General features: G+C 42.8%; 1 protein-coding gene across 9 annotated transcripts in view; it reads right to left on the reverse strand.

Annotated features, from left to right (window-relative positions):
• PUF60 (poly(U) binding splicing factor 60) overlaps positions 1-20,102 on the reverse strand; it is a 30,755-nt gene extending 10,653 nt beyond the window's left edge. Inside the window, exons 1-6 of one of the 9 annotated variants that reach the window (XM_054815956.1) lie at positions 19,974-19,999; positions 11,056-11,164; positions 6,125-6,220; positions 5,105-5,189; positions 4,263-4,352; positions 3,191-3,241 (exon numbers count right to left, since the gene is read on the reverse strand). In XM_054815956.1, coding sequence (XP_054671931.1) covers positions 3,191-3,241; positions 4,263-4,352; positions 5,105-5,189; positions 6,125-6,195 — 297 coding nt within the window. In that variant the 5' untranslated portion in view covers positions 6,196-6,220; positions 11,056-11,164; positions 19,974-19,999. The other 8 variants (XM_054815955.1, XM_054815959.1, XM_054815958.1 and 5 more) reach the window with 8 other exon arrangements.

Below are 20,102 nucleotides of genomic sequence, written 5' to 3' on the forward strand. Positions count from 1 at the left end.
TTATTTTTCACCCTTATTGCAATTCTAGAATTGCTACTACTAATGAACATTATTCTAGGAAGACGCTGCCTACAAAAAAAATCACAGGTTTGGACAGCATATCCTAGCAGCACGTCTTGGGACCAAGGCAGAAATTAGGTCTCTGTAGAGGCAGCTCCCTAGGATCAGCAAGACTGAATTACAGTGCGTTGGAGATATGCACAGGGCTCCATTCCTGTTCTGCATGGAACAGATGGAACAAATGTAAGGGCTACGGACTGTTGCAGAGTAGGCAAATGCAGCATTAAGCTTGATGCCTCTCTCCCCTTCCAGCACCGCAGTGCTTGGCACCAAAGCAGGGAGCTCTGAACAACCACCTCTTCCCCACACCGCTGTTTAAGAGGGTCTTTAATCAAGGCCTTTACAAGAGGCCTACTTTCAGAATGCTGTAACAAGCATGAGCACAATGAGCTCTGACGTGTCTGGGGATGCTGCAACTCAAATGGCAAAACAGAAGGGACAGCATTGTATCTGTGATAGTCACAGACGGGTGGACAAACTGTACCTGAAGAAATCCTTCTCCCTCATAGTACCCGTACGTGAGTGACATTGACCATAGGAGGAAACAAACTGTAAAGGTTCAACTCCTATTTATTATTCAATACAGCAGGGATACTATAAAGAGGAACGGTTCTCACCCCATACTGCTGCTCCTGAAGTGATATTAAGCTTGCCTCTTGACTGGGTTTAAGTATTTCACACAGTTAAAAATAAGCTGTTTTTCAATTTACTCTGCAATGCTGTGACTAGGAGGACTATGGCACGTGTACACGCAGGACAGCTGACGTGTTGTCTCCCAGGTTCTCCAACACATTCCCAGCTTTGGTGCAGGAAAGCCAGTGATCAGTAGCCCCTCAGTCTGTGCAGTGTGTCCATTTATGGGTTCAGAGCCATCACCATTCTCACCCCAAGTGTCTGAGTGAATTGCCTCACCCATGGTGCCACAGACTGTGATAAAAATTTAGTGTTTTACTAGGCGTGCTTCTTGACAAGACGCTGCAGCCTTGCACCAGGCAGAGGGATTTTTCACCTTCTGAAGGGTGCATATATATACACAAAGAGGACATTCCCTTCTTTTCAGTTATCAATGCAACAGGTGCAAGAAAAATAGCATTTGTCCTCTCCCATGGCAGCAACCTTTACAGGAGGAAATCCACATCTTACCCTGCTGCAGAGATCCTAACAAAATAGGTGGGGTGGAGTTAGGAGGACTCTGTTACATCAGCAACATATTAGAAATCTGGACCTACAAAAGGCAGAACTGAGGTGGACCATGATGACTACAGGCACATGTGGATCGCTAACAGGAATCAGTAGCATCAAGTTAGGGGAATGATGCAATGTACACCTGTGAACTAAGCACATGACAGTGTCAGAAACTCATGACTAGAAATCTCATTGTTTTCATTAGCTACACTAAGTAGATTTTACTGGCCACCGGCCCTCTTTCTCCACTTATAAAATGGAGTTTAAAGTATCTGCAACCTTCATAAAGGCAGCAGCCCACAGTTGTATCTATGAAATATTGCTGTTATGTGCTTACGAAGGTTATTTTAAGAACAAGCCAAAACATCATCTTGGAGTGCTCCTTTAAACAGATGCAATGCAAAAACATCACCACTGGCTTCAATTTTAATACAGTAACGCCAGGAAATTGTGCTCATCTTGCTGAAGTGACATGGAAATCTTGAGCTGTAATACTTGGAGGATTAAGTAGATGGGAAGCTTTAATCACAGGCACTAAGATACCGCAATAGGAAGTTCAGGCTGCACTTCCTTCGTGTAGGAACTGATGAATCTTGTCAACAGGAAAAAAGTGTTGGACAGAGGTCTGTTTGCATTTTCTACATTCCTGACAGGCTTTGGGATAAAGCATTTGCTGAGGCCAGGGTATCCTAACTACACTGAACTGCACCACAGGCAAATGGTTCGGTCTCTGACTCCCTAGAGAGGGAGGAATGGCTTAGGAAAAGGATTCACAATACTGACTATGCCCTTGAGGCTAATGAGAAATTAAACATTTCCTGTTACATTATCAGTACAGGCTTTTCATCTGTTGTCCAGCGTAAATAATGAGCCAAAAATTTTTTTAACCAAAATTGATGGAGTTATGCTATCAAGTAAGCATCTACATTAATTGGTAGAAGTTTCTTGGGCATGAGGGCTCAGAAACTAGCTATGCCAAATTCACATCGAGAGGTATACTTCTATTCCATTCCAAACTTATGTACCCCCATAAATTTTATTTCAGTTCCCCTGCTGACACACTACCTACTGTGACAGTGTTAAAGGTGGGAAAATAGGTGATTTTAGTTTTAGTGCATCTTCCATTTTGGAGTATAAGCCTCTGGTTGCATTTTACACCGAGCAGAAATATTACATTCCAGCAAGATGGAAAAATATTTACAAATTTGCAAATGAATGTATAAATGAACCTTTGCATGCAGAGCGGAGCTTATAGGACACTTTCTGCAGCGGCCATTGTCCAACATATCTAGGAAAAAGGGATGGATAATCCCAGGTAATTAAGCTCTTTGTGGCATCTGATCAGAAATTCCAGCACTAAAGGGCTGCACAGGTCCTCTGAATAGTCCTGCAGTTTTGTTACTTCCATCCTGCTTTTACTTTACTTGAAGCACGCCATATTCACCTAGTCTGGAAACATGCACAGTAAAGAGCAGTCTTACATGTGGGCTACAACATGTTCTGCAAACCTATAGTGCCCCAGTCCTCCCCAGCACCTTAGCTGCCAGGTCTTCAGTGCTGTGAGTTCGTTTCATAAGAAATTGCCCATTTGTGAGTTACCTTGGCAGTTAGTTTTAGGTCAGGACCTCAGAACTGTAGCATCCCTAGAAATGCAGCTCCCACAATTTCACAGGTGTGTTCAGAACTGTTGGAAATCTAAAGCTTTCTTTGCCAACTGACTCCAGGACCCCGACTGCCAGTGTCACAGCAGACTGCACCCAGCCTAAGGTCTTCCTCTGGGGAGTTTACACTTTGCCTCTGCTTGTTGTGCTTGTCCATAACAGGTGGGTATGTGGGAGGGTTGTGCTGGGTTGAATTAAGAGCATTGTATTACCACTACATACTTCCCCACTCTAGGCCCTGACTAAGACAAAGTGCCCAAGAAGAAGTGAACATGTCTATTGACCGATTGTAAAGGTGAGAGAGGATCTCCAAAGCCCATTGTCACTGCTGCCATCTGAAAGACAGTAAAGACAGAGTTCAGTCTGTTGGAGCTGAGCATACTACGGCTGTTTGTAAAAACTCAAGCAGAGCGGCGGCACAGGGAACCTGCGAGAGAGGCCTCTCCTTCCTTGCCCCTCACTGCCTGGTCCCAAGGACTGTCCAGCGCTGGGACCCTGCAGATTCCAGTCCCACCAGGTCAGGGTGGAGTTGTGCTGCTGCCACTGCCTCAGGAAGCAGGGTCTTCTCCCAGGGGGGACTCAAGGCAATAGTAACCTCTGCAACCACTGTCGTTGATTCACCCCCAGCATTTAAAAAGGAGCCCCTCAACTAGATCAGGCACTCAGAAACATGCACAGCCCTGAAAGGCCAGAGCTGCCTAATGTGGCAGGCACATCCACAGTGATTCTTCATTAAAAAAATCCAACATCCCAAAGCCGTTATTTTGAGCTTCCTAACTTTGAGTAGAAGGCAGTGAGCTGTGTTCAAGAAACCTCTGAAGGAAGGGAGATTTAAGCACCAGTTAATGGTTCTCCCAGTACGCAGGCATTCCAGCATTAGCAGGAATAGCCAACGGAACTTCTCTGAAATTGAGAGAGCACCTGGGTGAAGGGAAGGGAAATGGGGTAGTACTGTCAGTAACACAGGAGAGACAGGTATCCTCCCCTCAAGCAGAGAGCGGTGAAAGGATACAGCTCCCAGTAATCCTAGACACCACTTTAAATTTAAGTTGATAACGAAACCCACAGCAAATTCTTTGGCTTCTGGCATTTCAAGAAGCATTTGCCCAGCCAACGGGAGAGAAACTCTTAAAAATTTACTCTTCGAATGAGTGAAATCTGGGGGCAATTTGCACAGGTGAGTAAATGGGGTTTCTTTAGGGGGTTGAAGACTGTATACTTCAATTTCACTGTGGAAACACAATGTACCTGGCTCCAGGCAGGCCTCAGGGCTGTGCTCTGCTTCTAAGTGCAAAAAGAACTCCACCTTGTTGGGGAGAGTAAGACACAGAAGGAGCATCTCAGAGGGTCTCTCACCTGAAGGTTGGTGAGCTGCTGTTGCTGGTGGGCGATGGTTTGCTTCACCAGCACACTCTTGATACTCTGTTCCATCGCATACTTCTTTGCCTAGAAAGAAATACAGACTCTGTAGTCACAGGACAATACCGCAGAGCAGGGAACAACGTTTGATTTTACACCACAGTTCCCCAGAACCACACAACTGGCTGCCAGTGGAACTTTTCGGCGCTCCAGCCCTAAGCACTAAGGCACTGTACATTAGCCAGCGGCCAACAGCTTACTAACATCTTGGTCTGCATCTCGGAGTCGTGAGCCCTGAAATACAGCATAATGCTTGAGCAGAGGATTGGATGGACTCAATCTGCAGCAGGCGCAATGTTAGGAAAGCAGCATGCACTACACACTCAGCATTTCCCCTCTTCCGCCCTCTGCCCCTTAGATCCCACCATAGCACCTTACCTGCTGGGATGAGGGCAGGACAGATAGCCTCCTTCAAGTCCTTTCCACTCAGAGAACATCTGGACAAAGAGGTTCTACAAAAGGGAAGGGGGCTCCAAATCCCCACGTCCAGTCTCTTGACTAGGCACTCCCCTTCTCTTTTCTTATCACATACGACCTATTCTAGTTTGGAGAACCCACTGCTTTTGCTCACTACAATGCTCCAGCTCTCCTTCTCTGCTTCCTAGCCTGCAGACACAAGACTGATTTGTCTTTTTCAGTTTTCTACAAATTTGACAAAGCCTGAGCTTTACACCCAGTGGTGTAAAGGTGGAGGCTCTCTGTCAAGGGAAACCTAGTACCCACATATGTGCCTATTCCCAGGGGACGGTACAAACACATTCAGCCAACCCCTCAGGCACCTGCTTTCCATGGCTGTACGTGTTTGGGAGGTGCCAGAGAACGGCAGGCTCTAAACCGTGGATTTGAGACGTGTGCTTCGGAAACCTGGAAACGGACAAGGGGATTTACATCTGTCAGCTACGGAGAAGCCAGAGGAAACGAGGCCGTTTCACACTGTGAGCCAAACAACACACACACACACGCAGCTTCAACATTACGGGAACATTCACACGAAGCCTACCTAGAACAATGCTTTACTTGCCTCACCAGAGTACAGAGGACACCTAGCCCAAAGTTCCCACATTCCCTGGTTTTGTTTTCTTTCCCCTCTTTTCCCAACTCTGTTCTCCTCTCAGTAAGCCAGGCATCACTCTCTCCCATCAGGAAAGTGGGCCAGAAGTCAGCAGTAACCTCCCCACCAGCTGTATAAAGTAGGACCAACCAGAAATCAGAGCTGGACTGAAATTTTATCTAGATTGAAACAGGTTGACTCAAACGGGTCGAAAATACTTGCTGCATGCTACTGGATCTCTTTAAAACAACATGGGAAGGAGTATAAGGGAAAAACAGAGATATTTTGCGATGTCTTCTTGTGTGAATAGAATAAAAGACCAGCTGGAGTATATCAGAAACCTATTCCTTGCGGAGGACAGGCTGCTCCTCACAGTAGCTTTGTAATCCTAAGACAATATGCAACTACCACACTGCGATCTTAAGATGTTATTTACTTAGGATTTTGATTTTTATTTTTTTTAAATTAAAAACACTCTCCCCACCCCAGCAGCAAATTCCAAATCATGCTCCCCAAAAAGCATCTATAAACTCTAAACCAAAACAAATAATTCTTGGGCACAGATTTGAAAGTGTGAATCCAGACACAGCAATTTACCCCAAACAAATTCTTGGTAGGCAACTTCACTTTCTTAACATCAGTAACAATGTTCATTAAAAAAAAACCTCAAAAAAAGTCACCCAAATAAAACACAAACAAACAAACAGACAAGAGTGCTAAGAAGCAAATTCACATCAGGTTTACTCACTTTCTGGAGAGCTTCCTGCTGTTCTGGTGTGAGGGGAGGAAGCCCCAGCTTAGCTGCTGTGCTTTGTCCATTTTCCATCTTAATGGACTCTGTACCCTGAGAAAATAGAAAATACTCATGAAAAACCTGTTCTCACAAAAGTAACCAATTTCTTCATTCCCAGAAACCCAAAGCACTTAATGTCAGAATGTCATAGTTGGCTAAAAAGTCTTCCCAAACCTATTAGTAATTCATGAAAACTTAATATTCTAGCCACTCCTGATGGGAGACCTATCCCATCAATTGTACAAACTGATGAACGCATTCGATACTTTAAGAGTTCCCTAACCACCAGATTTTCAGTTAAAAGAAAATGAAATAATCCTTAGTCTTCACTCACATCATCTCCATCCTACCACCCAACAGATATACCCATCTCTTTTCTCCTTCCACCTCTTCCTATACTGGTTTGTCACCCTTGGTATCTTAAGTTCTCCTTCTAAAGTCTTTTCTGAAACTTTTCCAAATCTCACATATTGTTCCAGGTACCAAGTAACAAAAGACACACTATTCTCATACTTAGTATGAGATGCACACTACCTGCACATGCAGATTCCCAAACCCAACATCAGAATAGGTCTAGAAAGAAGCTTCGGAGCCACTGATCTGACTTTTCATGATTTCAGATATACATTTAGCTAACAAATGTTAGCCCTCTGTGTTTTAGGTATTCTACTGACTTCTCTACCTCATGCTCATGTTTTACACTGAAGTCCACCACTGTGGAACAACTGGTCAATTATTCCTACCATGTTAAGTAATGGTAGGTATACCTTAGAGAAACCTATCAACCTGGTTGTGGTTAAAGTGATTCAGCAGCTTATGTCTTTCTGGTAAGCATCGACCAACTTGTATCCTCAGGGTATTATTCCTTGGCATCCCAAAAGTGCCATCACATTACTTCCAGTCAAAATAGGGTTCACTAAAAGCCTATTAACAGATGTCACTTCTCCAGTTAAAAAACCCATGAGCACACTGTAACAATCACAGTAAAGAAAAAAGGAACAGACTCATTCAGATGGCAAAACAAAACCAGCTCTCCTGGCATAAGAACAAAGCTGTCACTTGGAAAAAGATACAATATCAAAGTAATTGGCATTTTAGCAGAAGGAACAGTGAGTATTCCTGCTAATTTGGTTTTCATCCATTCAGAACAATCACTTGCTCATAGCACTAGTGGTACTGGCTAACTACTTAGATGTTTCCTGTGGGCACAAATGTCTCTCAAAGACCATTGATCTCCTCCTCAAAAAATAATAATAATAAAATTTTACAGGTACATCAAGATCTTACAAATGTAATACCAAAATGCAGAAGAGCAAAAAGCTATTTTTTGGCTACAGCTGAAGCCTCAGAGAAAAAAAACAACATGTATTTCAGAAGCAAAAGATCCTTCATCATGGCTGCACACAAATTGCATGTTTCATTGCATCCTCTTTATCCTACCACAAGGCAAAGGGGAACGCACAGTGATAAAGACACAAGCTGCTGCAACAACTCTCAACAAGACATGACACAACTGTCAGATACACTTGGTGACAGCAGAGTGATTCAGGTAGAAGTACACACACATTTCCATGAGGAGAGCCATACACTGTACATCTGACTGCCCAAGAGAGCAGCAGCCCAGTTCCTGCACCGTGGCTACTGCGGTAACACTCAGTAGACAACAGACCAACCACCCATTTCCCCCAGAATCACAAGTTCCCTGACAGTCCAATTTTTCACTTACGATATTTTCATATTTCTTTATACATTGATACATAGAATGTTCTGTTTGTGACTGGGAGGAAAAGTGCAAAATAGTTAAGATACTTTATCAGCACGAATTCTTTCCACAGTAGATGACAGATACCACCTAAATATAAATGAAGCTCAAGCATATTCCCATTGTATTCTCAATTTAGGGTAATAATTTAGATTTCAAAAATTATTACTTAAGTAACAGAAATTGCCAAGTTCAATAAGTAAACAGCAGCAGAGAGGAGAAAAGCAGCAGCTTCTCATGTATTCTCAGAAGGCACCTCGGCACAGGCATAGGCCCAAGGTGACAGTCCTCAAGTCCTCCCTTGAAAAAGGAATGGAACACTGAGCACGAGCGCCCCAAAACTCAAGGCCTCCTAAGCGTCTGCTTTATCTACAGTAACTCCCAGTTCCAGCTGTGAGAACAGAAGCCCCAACATGACACACCAAGACCATTAAGCACCTACCATGAAGGCTGCAAGCCCCAGCTGTATCTGCCAGCCCCTTCGCTCTTGTTGTCCATACACTGGATGCACAACTGTGACACGACAGAGTTCTGCACAATAAAGGTCCTCAGCTGACACCCCTCTAAGCTGGTACAGAGGGACTCTGCACCTACTTTTCCCCAGAGGCAGGGCTGCCATGAATCTTTTCCCCCAACTGATCAGGGGGATTGATGTTAAATGCTGCTTAGACAGCTCATTAACCGATTTTATTTTACTCACTGAGTATAAAGTGGGGTCACATTCCTTTTAAGCAGATAAACCCTAATTAGTGCATGCAGGAACAAAAAGACTATTTTACAACCTGTCACAGTATACACATAAGCAATTTATTTTCCCCACCATACACACATTACTTTATATGTTCTAACATACTAAATGCAACATTTGCCATCACATTCCCCAGTCATTCTTTATCTTGAGATCCTCTGTTAGTTCATTTACCTAAGCGGCAGTGACCACTGGACTAGAAAACTTCTCCTGAAGTAAACTGTGTTCATTTTCCAACAGAATCTCGTCCATTTCTTGTGAGGATGCAGAGCAGGACTGGTCTGACTGATTCACACACGGCACCATGGGGGAACTCTATTCTCCTACTGAATCGATCCAACACAGGAAGAACTGACAGTGTGACTATAGCCCCATGGTCCCATTGTTGGAACTAGGCATTTCACAACCTCATCACCTTCTCAGCTCAAAGCAGCATGATTTGGATCTTTGTTGGTCACATTAAATTCTGCCTGTGTCACCCATCAAAAGGAGAACTAATTTCTTCTCTCAACTCAATGTTCACCATCAACCACTTAAAATACCAGAATGGACAAATATCCTCATCTGTTCAGTAGCAGACACCGATTAGGCTGAACAGACTTGTGTCTGTGAACACTACTAGTTTCAGTATAAAAATTATCAGGGGAAAAAACTTAAGTTAATAGCAGAAGACAAGATTTTTTTAAGCACTTCCTTCACCTACTGCACAGTTCCTCCCACACGAGCCCGCCTGTCTCAGTCCAAGGGTGACTGCAATCTGCCTGCTGCCTCCTACCAGACTATAAGTCTTCCTTTGTTCTTTAGTCAGACTATTAAGGGTGAGGAGTAGGAGCTCACCTACCTTGAAAGTAATGAAAGCCACAAGATGAGTTCACTGATGTTCAGAGAGATATGTCCTAGATCATTCTTACTCTCTATTTTATAGCAACAATTGAGACTTCTGGTTTTGCACATTCAGTCTCAAGTTCACCATAAGGGGTTTGTAAGCATCTGCTAGGATCAATGAACATAGAGCAGATGCAAAATAAACCCTCCTAACATAAAAACATATTCTACAAGTATCTGAATACAATGTTCTAGAGTTGCAGCTACTTCACTGGTCCCTTCAGACCAAAGTTCATAGCTACACTGAATAACACAAAAGGGGAATAAAAGTGTCACAAAAGAAAGCTGACACATCAGTAAGAACAGAGATAGTTGGAACCATTTAATGGCTGAAAATTGGGACACTCAAGTGCACTCTACTGATCAAAGATACTATTGCATAGCCCACATGCAAATTGACAAGTACAAGCAAAGCAATAGAGTAACGGCGATCTGTTTGGTACAGGAAGGCTACATCATCCCCAAGATTAATTTTGATTGTGGAACATTCAAAAATAATTAAAATAAATTAATCATTCTTATTCTTAACCAACTGGCTGAAAAAAGGCTTTCCACCCAGCCTTCCTGGCTCCACATCCCATTTGTTTACATCTTACATATATGCCATCATACAGTCAACTCTGCAGACAGTTTAAAAAGCTCATACCTTTTCCTATTGCTATTTCCATATCCTCTCAGCTTTTAAAAATTGAATTATTGCAATGTAGGAGCTATGAGACTTGGGACAAGAAAAACATAGTGAAGGGCTATCAGATTTAACCACTGGCAACAAAAAAAGCTACTCCATTGATTACAATTTGTTATGATTCTTTAAAAATAAAGACTATTAAATATCTACATTTAATGTAATTTAGACATTTGAGCTCGCTAAATGGCATAGCTTCTGAAAAGTAGTTGATAACATCCAATCTCCAGCATGAAAGGTAAAATCAAAACTAAGAATGACAAAGTGATCTAGAAGTGACAAAGGCTGTCCAAGAAGCCAGACCCAGGCCCTACTGGTTCCAAGCTCTTAGCCACCACACATCCCTCTGGAAAGAAACCAAAGATATGTGCCTTTGCTGATCAATGGTACAGCTGTAACAAAAACTTTTCACCATGTACCCTTTAACATGGAGAGTTTCTTCAAGGAAGACTACCACCCCCTGTTACTCCAGTCTATTTGAAAAACAACAGATTATGTAAAATAATCCCAATCTGTATCACCATTCACAGAGAACTGAGACTACTACTTTGCTCTTTCCTGGTACCTTAGGGTAATACTACTACCGAGAAAAGGCTCAGCACAATTAATTTGAGTCTGCTAGGCAGTAATGTAACAGTAACTGTTGAACAGCAGTTGGTGCTTTATACTGAGGCTGGCCACCTTGAAAACTGCCTTATTTAAATGCACTGTAACAGGAGGGAACAAGAAAAATGGGAGAGAAGTTGACAAGAGAAGCAGGAGAATAGGAGCTTCTTTTAAAAGAGAAATAAATAGAAACTGTATACCTGTTGCTATGAACATTGCTTCTGAGCGTTGCTTGGCCCTTTAAGGTGGTTTGAACTCCAAGAGTTCAGGCACATTCGTTGGAAATTTATTACATGGCTGAGAATTTCTCTGAAGTATAAACACACACAAGAGAAAGAAAAACACAGAATCTTGTTTATTTTAAGAACCATAACAAGCAAACAACACGAAGATTAAATAAAACAGAGGTGGAAAAAGGACTGATGAAGTACCTGGCCAGTATACTCAGTTTAATCCTTGCTTTACCACCTGCATCAGTGCTTGGGAACCTGTATTCATCTGATTATTTCCATGCTACAACATCCCACACCAGTAGTGAAGCTGGAAGAAGCATCACCTAAGTTCCTGGTCAAAGGCAATGTTTTTACTTACACAATAAGTTGTTTTTCAGAAGAGGTCCTTCTTCACATATATAAATACATTTAAGTATTTTGCTTCTATTTACTATCTAAATTTTTGTGGATTTAGCTGTACACTCTGTAACTTTGCAAGCCTTTCTGTGCACATGACCTTTTACTACTCACGAACTTCTTTGGCAACTACTCCTTTTCACTCTCCACAGAATTTTCTTTTTTTTTTTTTTTCCCCCGAATGGGAACAGCAGTGTTAGTAACAGAAAAAATAACTCACTGTTAGCATGTGCAACTAATGCACTGCCAACACCTAGAGCATGGGGCACGTCCAAGTTTCTTCCACCACCCTACCAGATGTGATCTACAGAAAATGGGCAGGGATTAACAGCTTTCAAGATGTGTCATTTTTCTAGCATCTCGTGACCATGTATTTGGCCAGTAATATCTATTTAAATGAACAAGGAGATTCTATGACAAATTTCACTAATGTTCACTATGCTTCACAGTAGCATAACATTGTTCTTTCAGAGCACCAAATTCTACGCAAATCCAACATTAGAAAACATGAAAAGTCTTAAATACATGCGCACAAGTGATCTATGTACCCTTAAAACAATTCCTTGTGATGCCTTTTCACCACATTTGGTAGAACTCCTCCCCACTGGATCAGCACTGAGAAATAAAAGAAAATCTTCTAGATGTTACCTTTATATACAGTATGCTCTGCATTGTCACTTATCTGTCATGGAACCCAGAAATCACCTGCACCTCAATTTTCAACTCTCAAAGGAAAAAAAACCCTACTGTTCCTGACAAGCTACAATACAGTGCTAAAATAAATCAAGATGCATATGATCCTCCTTCTGTTGATTACAAACAGGAAAGTAAGACACAAGAAAACGTATTCCACCCTCCCATAAAAGGGATCACCACTTTCCCTGACCATCATTTCACCTTCTTACTGACAAATCCTTCAGCTAACCCATCTCCATTTAATGCAGCTATAGACAAGTCAGCAAGAGAGCTTACATATAACTTCAACATCCATGCTAGGTTTCTCTAAACACAAGTCCTCTCTGCCACTTGCTCTTAGCAGAAGATAGCCCTCTTGCTCTTATTTGACACTGCCAGGCTCCAAAATGACTTTTGCAATGTGAAACGTGATTAAAACTCTTGAGACTCCCAACACAGCTTATGTCATAGGTGAAAAAACCCAGTTTACTGCCAACAAAAAGCTAATGAAATGCAAGAAGGATAAACGCTACATCCCACACCTGGGATGGACTAACCCCCTGCAATGGCCCAGGCCAAGGAGTAGCTCTGTGGAGAAGGAACTAGCAGTCCTGGTAGGCTACGCAGGAGACACATTCCTTGCTGCCAGAGTGTGCTATACAGCAGCACCCTAGGCTGCATCAGCAGGAATGGAGCCCACAGATAGAGGCAGCTGTGATCCCCCCCTCCACTCAGCATTCCTTAGACCACACCTAGATCCCACATCACTTCTGGACCCCCCCCAAATACAAAATATTGATCAACTGGAGCAAGTCCAGCAAAGGGCCACCAAGACTGTGGAGGGGCTGAAGCGCTTGCCCTGTAATGAGAGGCCGAGGGAACTGACTTATTTAAATAACACTCAGGATTGCCACAGTAACCTGTGATGCTGTATGCAAAAAGCCTATTAAGCAGTATCCAGTAATCATTTCCACAATTAATCCTTTTAGGATGAGAACCTCATAAAAGGTACTAAGTTAAAGCCTCACAAACAGCTGGTCCAGAACCCCGTGGAAGGTGAGAGCAAGGAGGGGGCCTGAACATGCAAAGCAAGAAACTCCTCAGGCCAACTGGCTGCAGGCTGCTCCTCTCTCCTGCTCACCCTCCAAGTGAAAGCTCGAGCCAGCAGACACTTCACACATACAAAGCTTCCCCCCATAATTACTCCTCAGCTCTGTTTAAAAATTAACCAACCTAATAAGGAGTATTCATAGTAATTTCATCTTAGCCTCAGTAAAATAAACACATTCAGCAGACAGATCTCTTCCCAAATCAGTGAAAAGAGAATCCTGCATTTACATCAGTGCTCCAGAACTGCACAAAACATCTAAGTGAATTTAATTTTGGTTTATGAAACTTGCTGTCACTGAAGTCACCAACAGAGAACATGCATCCCTCCTGTGAGAAAGGACAAATTATCTAACTCAGCTGGGATTTAAAAATGCATAAAAAGACAGGCAAGCAGTCACACATGACTATGTTATGTGATGGCAAAAAGAGCTAATAATATTATTGAACACAAAGAAGTAGCACTGTAGTGGTTTTATCCTTATAAATGGAACTGGTGAGCAATAAAGACATACTGTATCCAATTCTGGGGGGTGTGTGTGTATATATATATATATTTTGAAGAATGTCAAGTCTGGAAAGAGCGTGGGAAAACCACAGAAATGATGCAAAACAGTTCACAAGACCAAGAAACCAGGTAAATGCCAAAACGAGAAGCACTGCACATCATTCTGAAATGGCAGTATATGAAGGACCAGTGCCTCACGCTGTGACATACAACACCACTTTCACAGTACTGATATCAAAAGCAGGGGCACCGAATGTCTCAGACTATTTACTTGGTTTAAAAACATAAGTTTCTACAGTAAGGCATTAATAATTTAAACAGTTACAGGTGATTCAATTTCTAACACTAAAAGGTACCAATCAAGTTCTTGAGAAATTTCATCATAATTACATTAATAATTAAGTGTACTTTTATAAGAATTTTGTATTGTTGTCCTGTCGTCACAAGCAGCATACATAAATAGTCCACTGCACGTTACAAGCATATCTTGCTTGTAGCAATAGTGCAGAAACTACAAACTGTTTCAAGCATGCAAAAGATTTAAGAACTAGTTCAGGTCAAAAGAAAAGAACAAATACATGCAGTCTTGAAGTAACTCGTACTGGTCCTCATAAGCTTCATGGAGAACTTAATTACCTAGTCCAGGCTAAGAAAATTTATCTCATAAATACCATAGCTGAATTTTAGATCTCAAATGCAGATACACAGCTACTTCCGGTAACACGTGACCTTACAGTCAAAATTAAAAATGGTTAGTTTAACTTTTACAGTTAGAAGTACCTGAGGAGGACCTATTGCTACTAACATCTTTGTTGTAGCTGCCTGCTGCAGCTAATTGCCTTCTTGGTGAACAACAATGCACATGTGCATTGATGTTCTTCATGAAAACCTCCAAATCCACATGGAATTAGTAAACTGCAGATTTGTTAGTCTGCAAAATGTTAAGTACTGGAAATGTCTGTGCAGGATTGCCCTACAGTGATTCTCATCACTCTCAAAACAGCGGACTGACTTACTACAGAAAACAATCCTGCAGATGTTTCAATAAATTACTTGCACTGAAGCCTGAAGACTGCATGTTCCTTATACCAAAGGCAGCAACAAGAGCAATCTAACAATGCAAAGGTGAAGTAATTTCAGTAATGTTAGGGGAAGGAAAAAAGCTGAAGCTTAACCGAGAGTGTGTCTGGGAGAAGATTTGACTATCTTTTCTTAAAGATTCCCTCAGCAACTAAATTAAATGTCTGCTAGGTTTGTCCCAGAAGTACAATACCATTTTAACTGATTCCCAAAGTTACTGATGAGAGGCAGATAAAATATTTATTTATTGGGAAGATAAAGTCTGCAGCAGGAATAGCATATGGCAGTCCTTTCCTTAACTACATCCCTCACAGGGACATGGGAGGGTACTTCCTTTGCTCTGTGAATTAACCCTCATACTCCCACTGACAATTGGCCAACCATGAGCAGTTGTAAATTAAAAACAAAAAAATACCCCATGAAACAAAACAATGAAAAAAGATCTCTTGAAATAACTGAATTTGTATGTGTCCCCAAAAGGAAAAGTTTATAATCATGATCACAGTTTAAGTTCCACTTAAGGACCGTGCTGGAAAAAACAGAAGGTTGCTGCGAGTGCCACTCCAGGTTCTTGGCCCTACTTCCGTACGGCCTGGCACCTTCCACAAATACATGCCAGGGTGATGATTACTTGGATGTTGGGGGCACAAGACACCAACAGGAAGCAGCACATCCTGTAGATTTTTCATGAGAGGTAGCTGCAGGTCCACTAGGGAGCCAGTATCATGAAACAGCTTGGTAACTTGTTTCTCTTCCTCCTACCCTTCTTCTAAGCAAACCAAACCATTGAATGCTGCATCAGATGCACCCGAGCTTGTTCAGGTTTTAAGGAATACCTGTAAGGGGAATGGGAGGTTTTGGGCATTACACACCTTCATCTTATATGCACATATACTGCTGAGGCCGACTGGGCACACATGCAGAGGAGAGGAAGAAAAAAACCACATTACAGCTCTCGGGAAGAAAAGAGCTCACCATATGAGAAATCTGCCTGTACTGCAAGCTGAGGGGCACAGCCTATGGCAACAGTGTGGGGATAACGGATTCGAAAGCAAGTGTTGAGAGAAAATATGCAGGTGAAAAATACAGCCAGTAGAGCTAATCCAGCACAGCAACATAGTGTGCCACAACAGTCATATTTTGGGTAACAAAACACAGTAGTACAGACCTGTTATTGTAATCAATAGCATCTGGCACTAATTAAAATTATAGTTGCAGAGCTACTTCAGTATAAAGTCTAATTCTACCTAAAATTCTGATGAGAAATATGGATGCCTTTTCTCAGTAGCACGAGGAGTAGAAAAAGAACAGGCTAGGTAAAGAAGTGATGATTCCCATCTTCTATTTTAATTGAACTTCATGGCTTTCCCATAAGATGCATTCAATAAATGTTTACTAATGGGCTTAAAGTAAGGTAGATTTATAACATCTGATAAGCATCAAACATTTTGGAACTCTGACTTGTAGTTCGTAAGACCCAACTCAGTCTCCTTACAAGATGCACTCCTTTTGACAAACAAAACCCCCTTCCTTTCTATTTTAATTATTTTCCCATTTAACTGTTTCCAGTACAACAGCAGAACCTGTACTGCAAATCTACTTTCAGAAAGTTAGCTGAAAGCAAAATCTAAGTCTACCAAATTCCAGAACTGGGTTCCTCTTAATTGAGGTTACTTTGTCCTTAATTCTCAAGCTTTTCCAGCCAGCCTTCATGATTTAAACTGTCCCAGAACAAAGTAAATGTTGCAGCTGTTCTGATAAGACTGCAGAAGCACTGGACTTGTGTTAGGTCAATTTCCTGGTCACATCACAGAGCAGCCAATTTTCTTTCCAGCATGGAAAGGAGATTTGAAACAGATAGAGGCACTTGTGTTGAACTTGAACAGAAAGAAGTCAGGGATCATGCAAAAGGTGCTTGTGGGGACATTTAAATTTGATCTTTTTTTTAAGGGCCATTAACGCTAGGATCATGTGTCAGTTTTTCAAGCACAGCAAGGTAAAACACATAGTGGCAAAAATGCTGATAAATTAACACCTGATATTGGATGGTCAGATTCACCTTATATCCAGCAAGATGAAAACTAAATTCACATAAAGAACACATAGTTTATGAAGATCCTACTTGAAAAAGAAAGTGTTTTAACTCATTGTGCGAAGCTGGCATGAATGAATGCTCTGCTTAAGACGTTTAACAGCCCTGAAGTTTAAAATAAACATCTTCCAGTCATACTACAAAGGCCTATATGGAATAAAAACATGCAATGCTCAGTCAAGCTGGAATTTTTGTTCCTGGAAGGCTGTCTCTTACACTGTCATTTAAACACTGACATACCACCTAGACTGGGAGAAAGTGAAATAAAAAGAAGCTACTTCCTTCCATCTCAAGGCTTGTATTCTAACACAATCTTCTGTCTATCTAATCCTTTCAATTTTCTTTGCTCCTGCTATCTACTGCCTCTTGTCAAAACACGCCAGAAGTGACAGATGCTCCAACAGAGACATAGTTTACATCGGCTATTCTGAATTCTTCTATAGCCAAACACTGCTGAATAACATCAGCATATTCAAAATATGCATCATCTTCCTCACCTCCCATATCTGTGACAGTACTCACGCACTTTCTTCAGTCATAGGACTGCTGCTGCTGCCAATTTCTTGTGCTCACCTACAGGCCATTGCAACCTCCTTGCTCCTGCTGTTAGAGACACCCACTACAGCAGCACCAGCCCTGAAACTAAATTTTAAGTTTCTGGGGCCCATGTGACTCTTGCTCCTAGCAATAATAAAATAATCACAGGTTCGTCAAGACTCGCTTGGACTTGATGCAATGCTTCATCTGTAACAGGAGTATAACTCTGAATGCAAATGTCCACTTTAACGTGATAGTATAAGCTAACAGGTTTAAGCTTCAATGCCTGACGTTTGAAATCAAACAAAAATAATCAAACTCCTTACACTTACTGTACTCTGCTCAGCTCTTAATTCTCAATCCAAATGGTAGACTTATAGAAAAGGAACACAATAGTTTCTTCTACAGTGTTGATTAAATTTGTGTATTACAGCTAATATGCATAGATAAATAGAAACTCTGAAGCAAGGTCTTTGTGTTTATGTTCTAAGGACCTGATAATTTACTGTAAACAGACTTGCAACTCTGACAGTCTTCTGTTTGACTAGCCAATGCATCATTTCACTTCCATGCAGCAAAACTGTGCAGTGGCTGGTTATTATCAAGTTAGCTAATTATTTTGGTTTTGAAATGTATGCACTGTCATTTTAAAATATGTATATACCAAACTATACAGTGACACCAAACAAACTGTCTGAAGCTGTGTGCTGTGAAATAAAGGACACTACCTCAGCTTTGAGGAAAAACAAAATCTGGCATCCTCAAACATCTTAAGCAATATAACACTCCTTTGGTTTCAGTTATCTTCAGAATTATATTTAACCTCACACACTCAAAGCTTGAACACTCATTCCCAGTGTTAACCTGGCAAACCTCCTAACCTAATGAAGTCCTAATTAAGCAAAGATGAGATGGGAGATGGAAGGAGTTATTCATATTTGCCCATGAATATGAGCACCAGTATTTGTGAATTCAAAAAAGGAATACCGTGAAAGACAACTCCTTCAGGGTTCAAAGGCGACCCTTAAAAAAAAAAAAAAAAAGAGAGCAGTTTATACTTAGATCTACTCATGAGAGAAGTCCAATATTTTCTATGAAAACAATGATGGAAAAAAAAATAATTAGAAAACCCAAACAGATTAAGAAATTCCCTGCTGTGTCACATCAATGGTCCATCCAACCCAGTACTCCATGTGCTCCCTCCAAATATCATCAAATGCTCATGAGCCTGGCCACCCCCTTGTCCCCAGCACCCACAATTACATTACAGTCTACCTTCCCTGGAGGCTTGACACCTAAGAGGTTTCGTATTTCCATTTTACACAATTGCATAGTTGACCAAAAATAAAAGGACTGGTCCAAGGAAGGCTAAATAGCAGCCCAGTGAAGTACTTTAATTTCTTCTATTTAAAGCTAACTCACAAAGAAAACGAGCAAGCTTCTGAAATGAGAGTGTCATTCTGCTTTCTTACAATATTAGCAGTCCATTCTGGACAGCTCTAAAGAATGTTCCCGAAAACGCAAAGAACTCTTATAAAAATCAATACTGTTGAGATCATTTCAGGAGTGCACAAAAGAAGCAACAGGAAATATAAAAATAACAACCACCACCCATTCGGCACCAAACTTGTTTTGTCGGGAAAGGTGACGAGCAGCTCACATTTTAACCTCAGGCTACAAGGCTCTGGGAGAGAAAAGTCTCTAAATACTTTTTAAAAAAGCACTAGCAGCTAGCTAGATCTTTTTAAAGAAGTGAAATTTTGAAACCAGCAAACAAGCCGAAGAAAGTAACGTGCGCGTATCCCAGCACATTGAAACCTGTTTCCTCAGCCCCAGTGCCGGTATAAAGCACATGCCAGATACCGACGGTACCTGGAAAGCACACGACCGATGACGGTCAAGCCCCAGCGGCCGCCCCGAGGAGCCCCGCACCGCTCGCTCGGACCCGCCGCCGGGGCCCCCCAGCTCCAGCCCGTCGCCCCGGTTGAGTCCCGGCCCGGCGGCCGCTTCAGACAGCCCAGTCGGCGGCGCGGAGGGGGAATAGGGCGCCTTCCCGGCAGGGAAGCCACCGCTAGACGGGGCAGACGCCCCACCCGCTGCAGCAGCGGAATCTTCAGCGACTCGGCCGCCGGGGGCGGAAAGCCGCGATCCCCCCCTACTCGCGGGCCCCAGGAACGGGCCGGGACAGCCGGAAAGACCGCCCGCGGATGACGGAGGGCCCGTGGTCACCCCACGGCAGCCGCTCCAGCCCCCCGCCCGCGGCCGGGTGCGCCGGGACCCCATCCTGCCGCACGCCTCCGCACCGCCAGCCCGCCCCACCGGCTCCCAGCGGGACCGCAGGCGGGCCCAGCGGGGCCCAACGGGCACGACGCTCCGTGGCCAAGGCGAGCCGCCCCCCCACCTCCGGCCCGGCCGGCGCCGCGCAGAACAGGTCGGCCTGAGCCCACCGCCCCAGCTCGCCCGCGGGAGGGCGGCGGCCGCGCTGCTCACCAGGGAGATGGTCGTTGTAGCCGCCATCTTGTCCACCCCGTCGGCAGTTGGCGCGGGACTCTCGCGAGAACTCTGTGGTGCGCGCGAAATGGAAAACTCTCGCGAGCGCTCCCGTGGTGGCAGAGGGAC

This window comes from Grus americana, chromosome 2 (genome assembly GCF_028858705.1).
Source record: "Grus americana isolate bGruAme1 chromosome 2, bGruAme1.mat, whole genome shotgun sequence".
Taxonomy (NCBI): Eukaryota; Metazoa; Chordata; class Aves; order Gruiformes; family Gruidae; genus Grus; species Grus americana.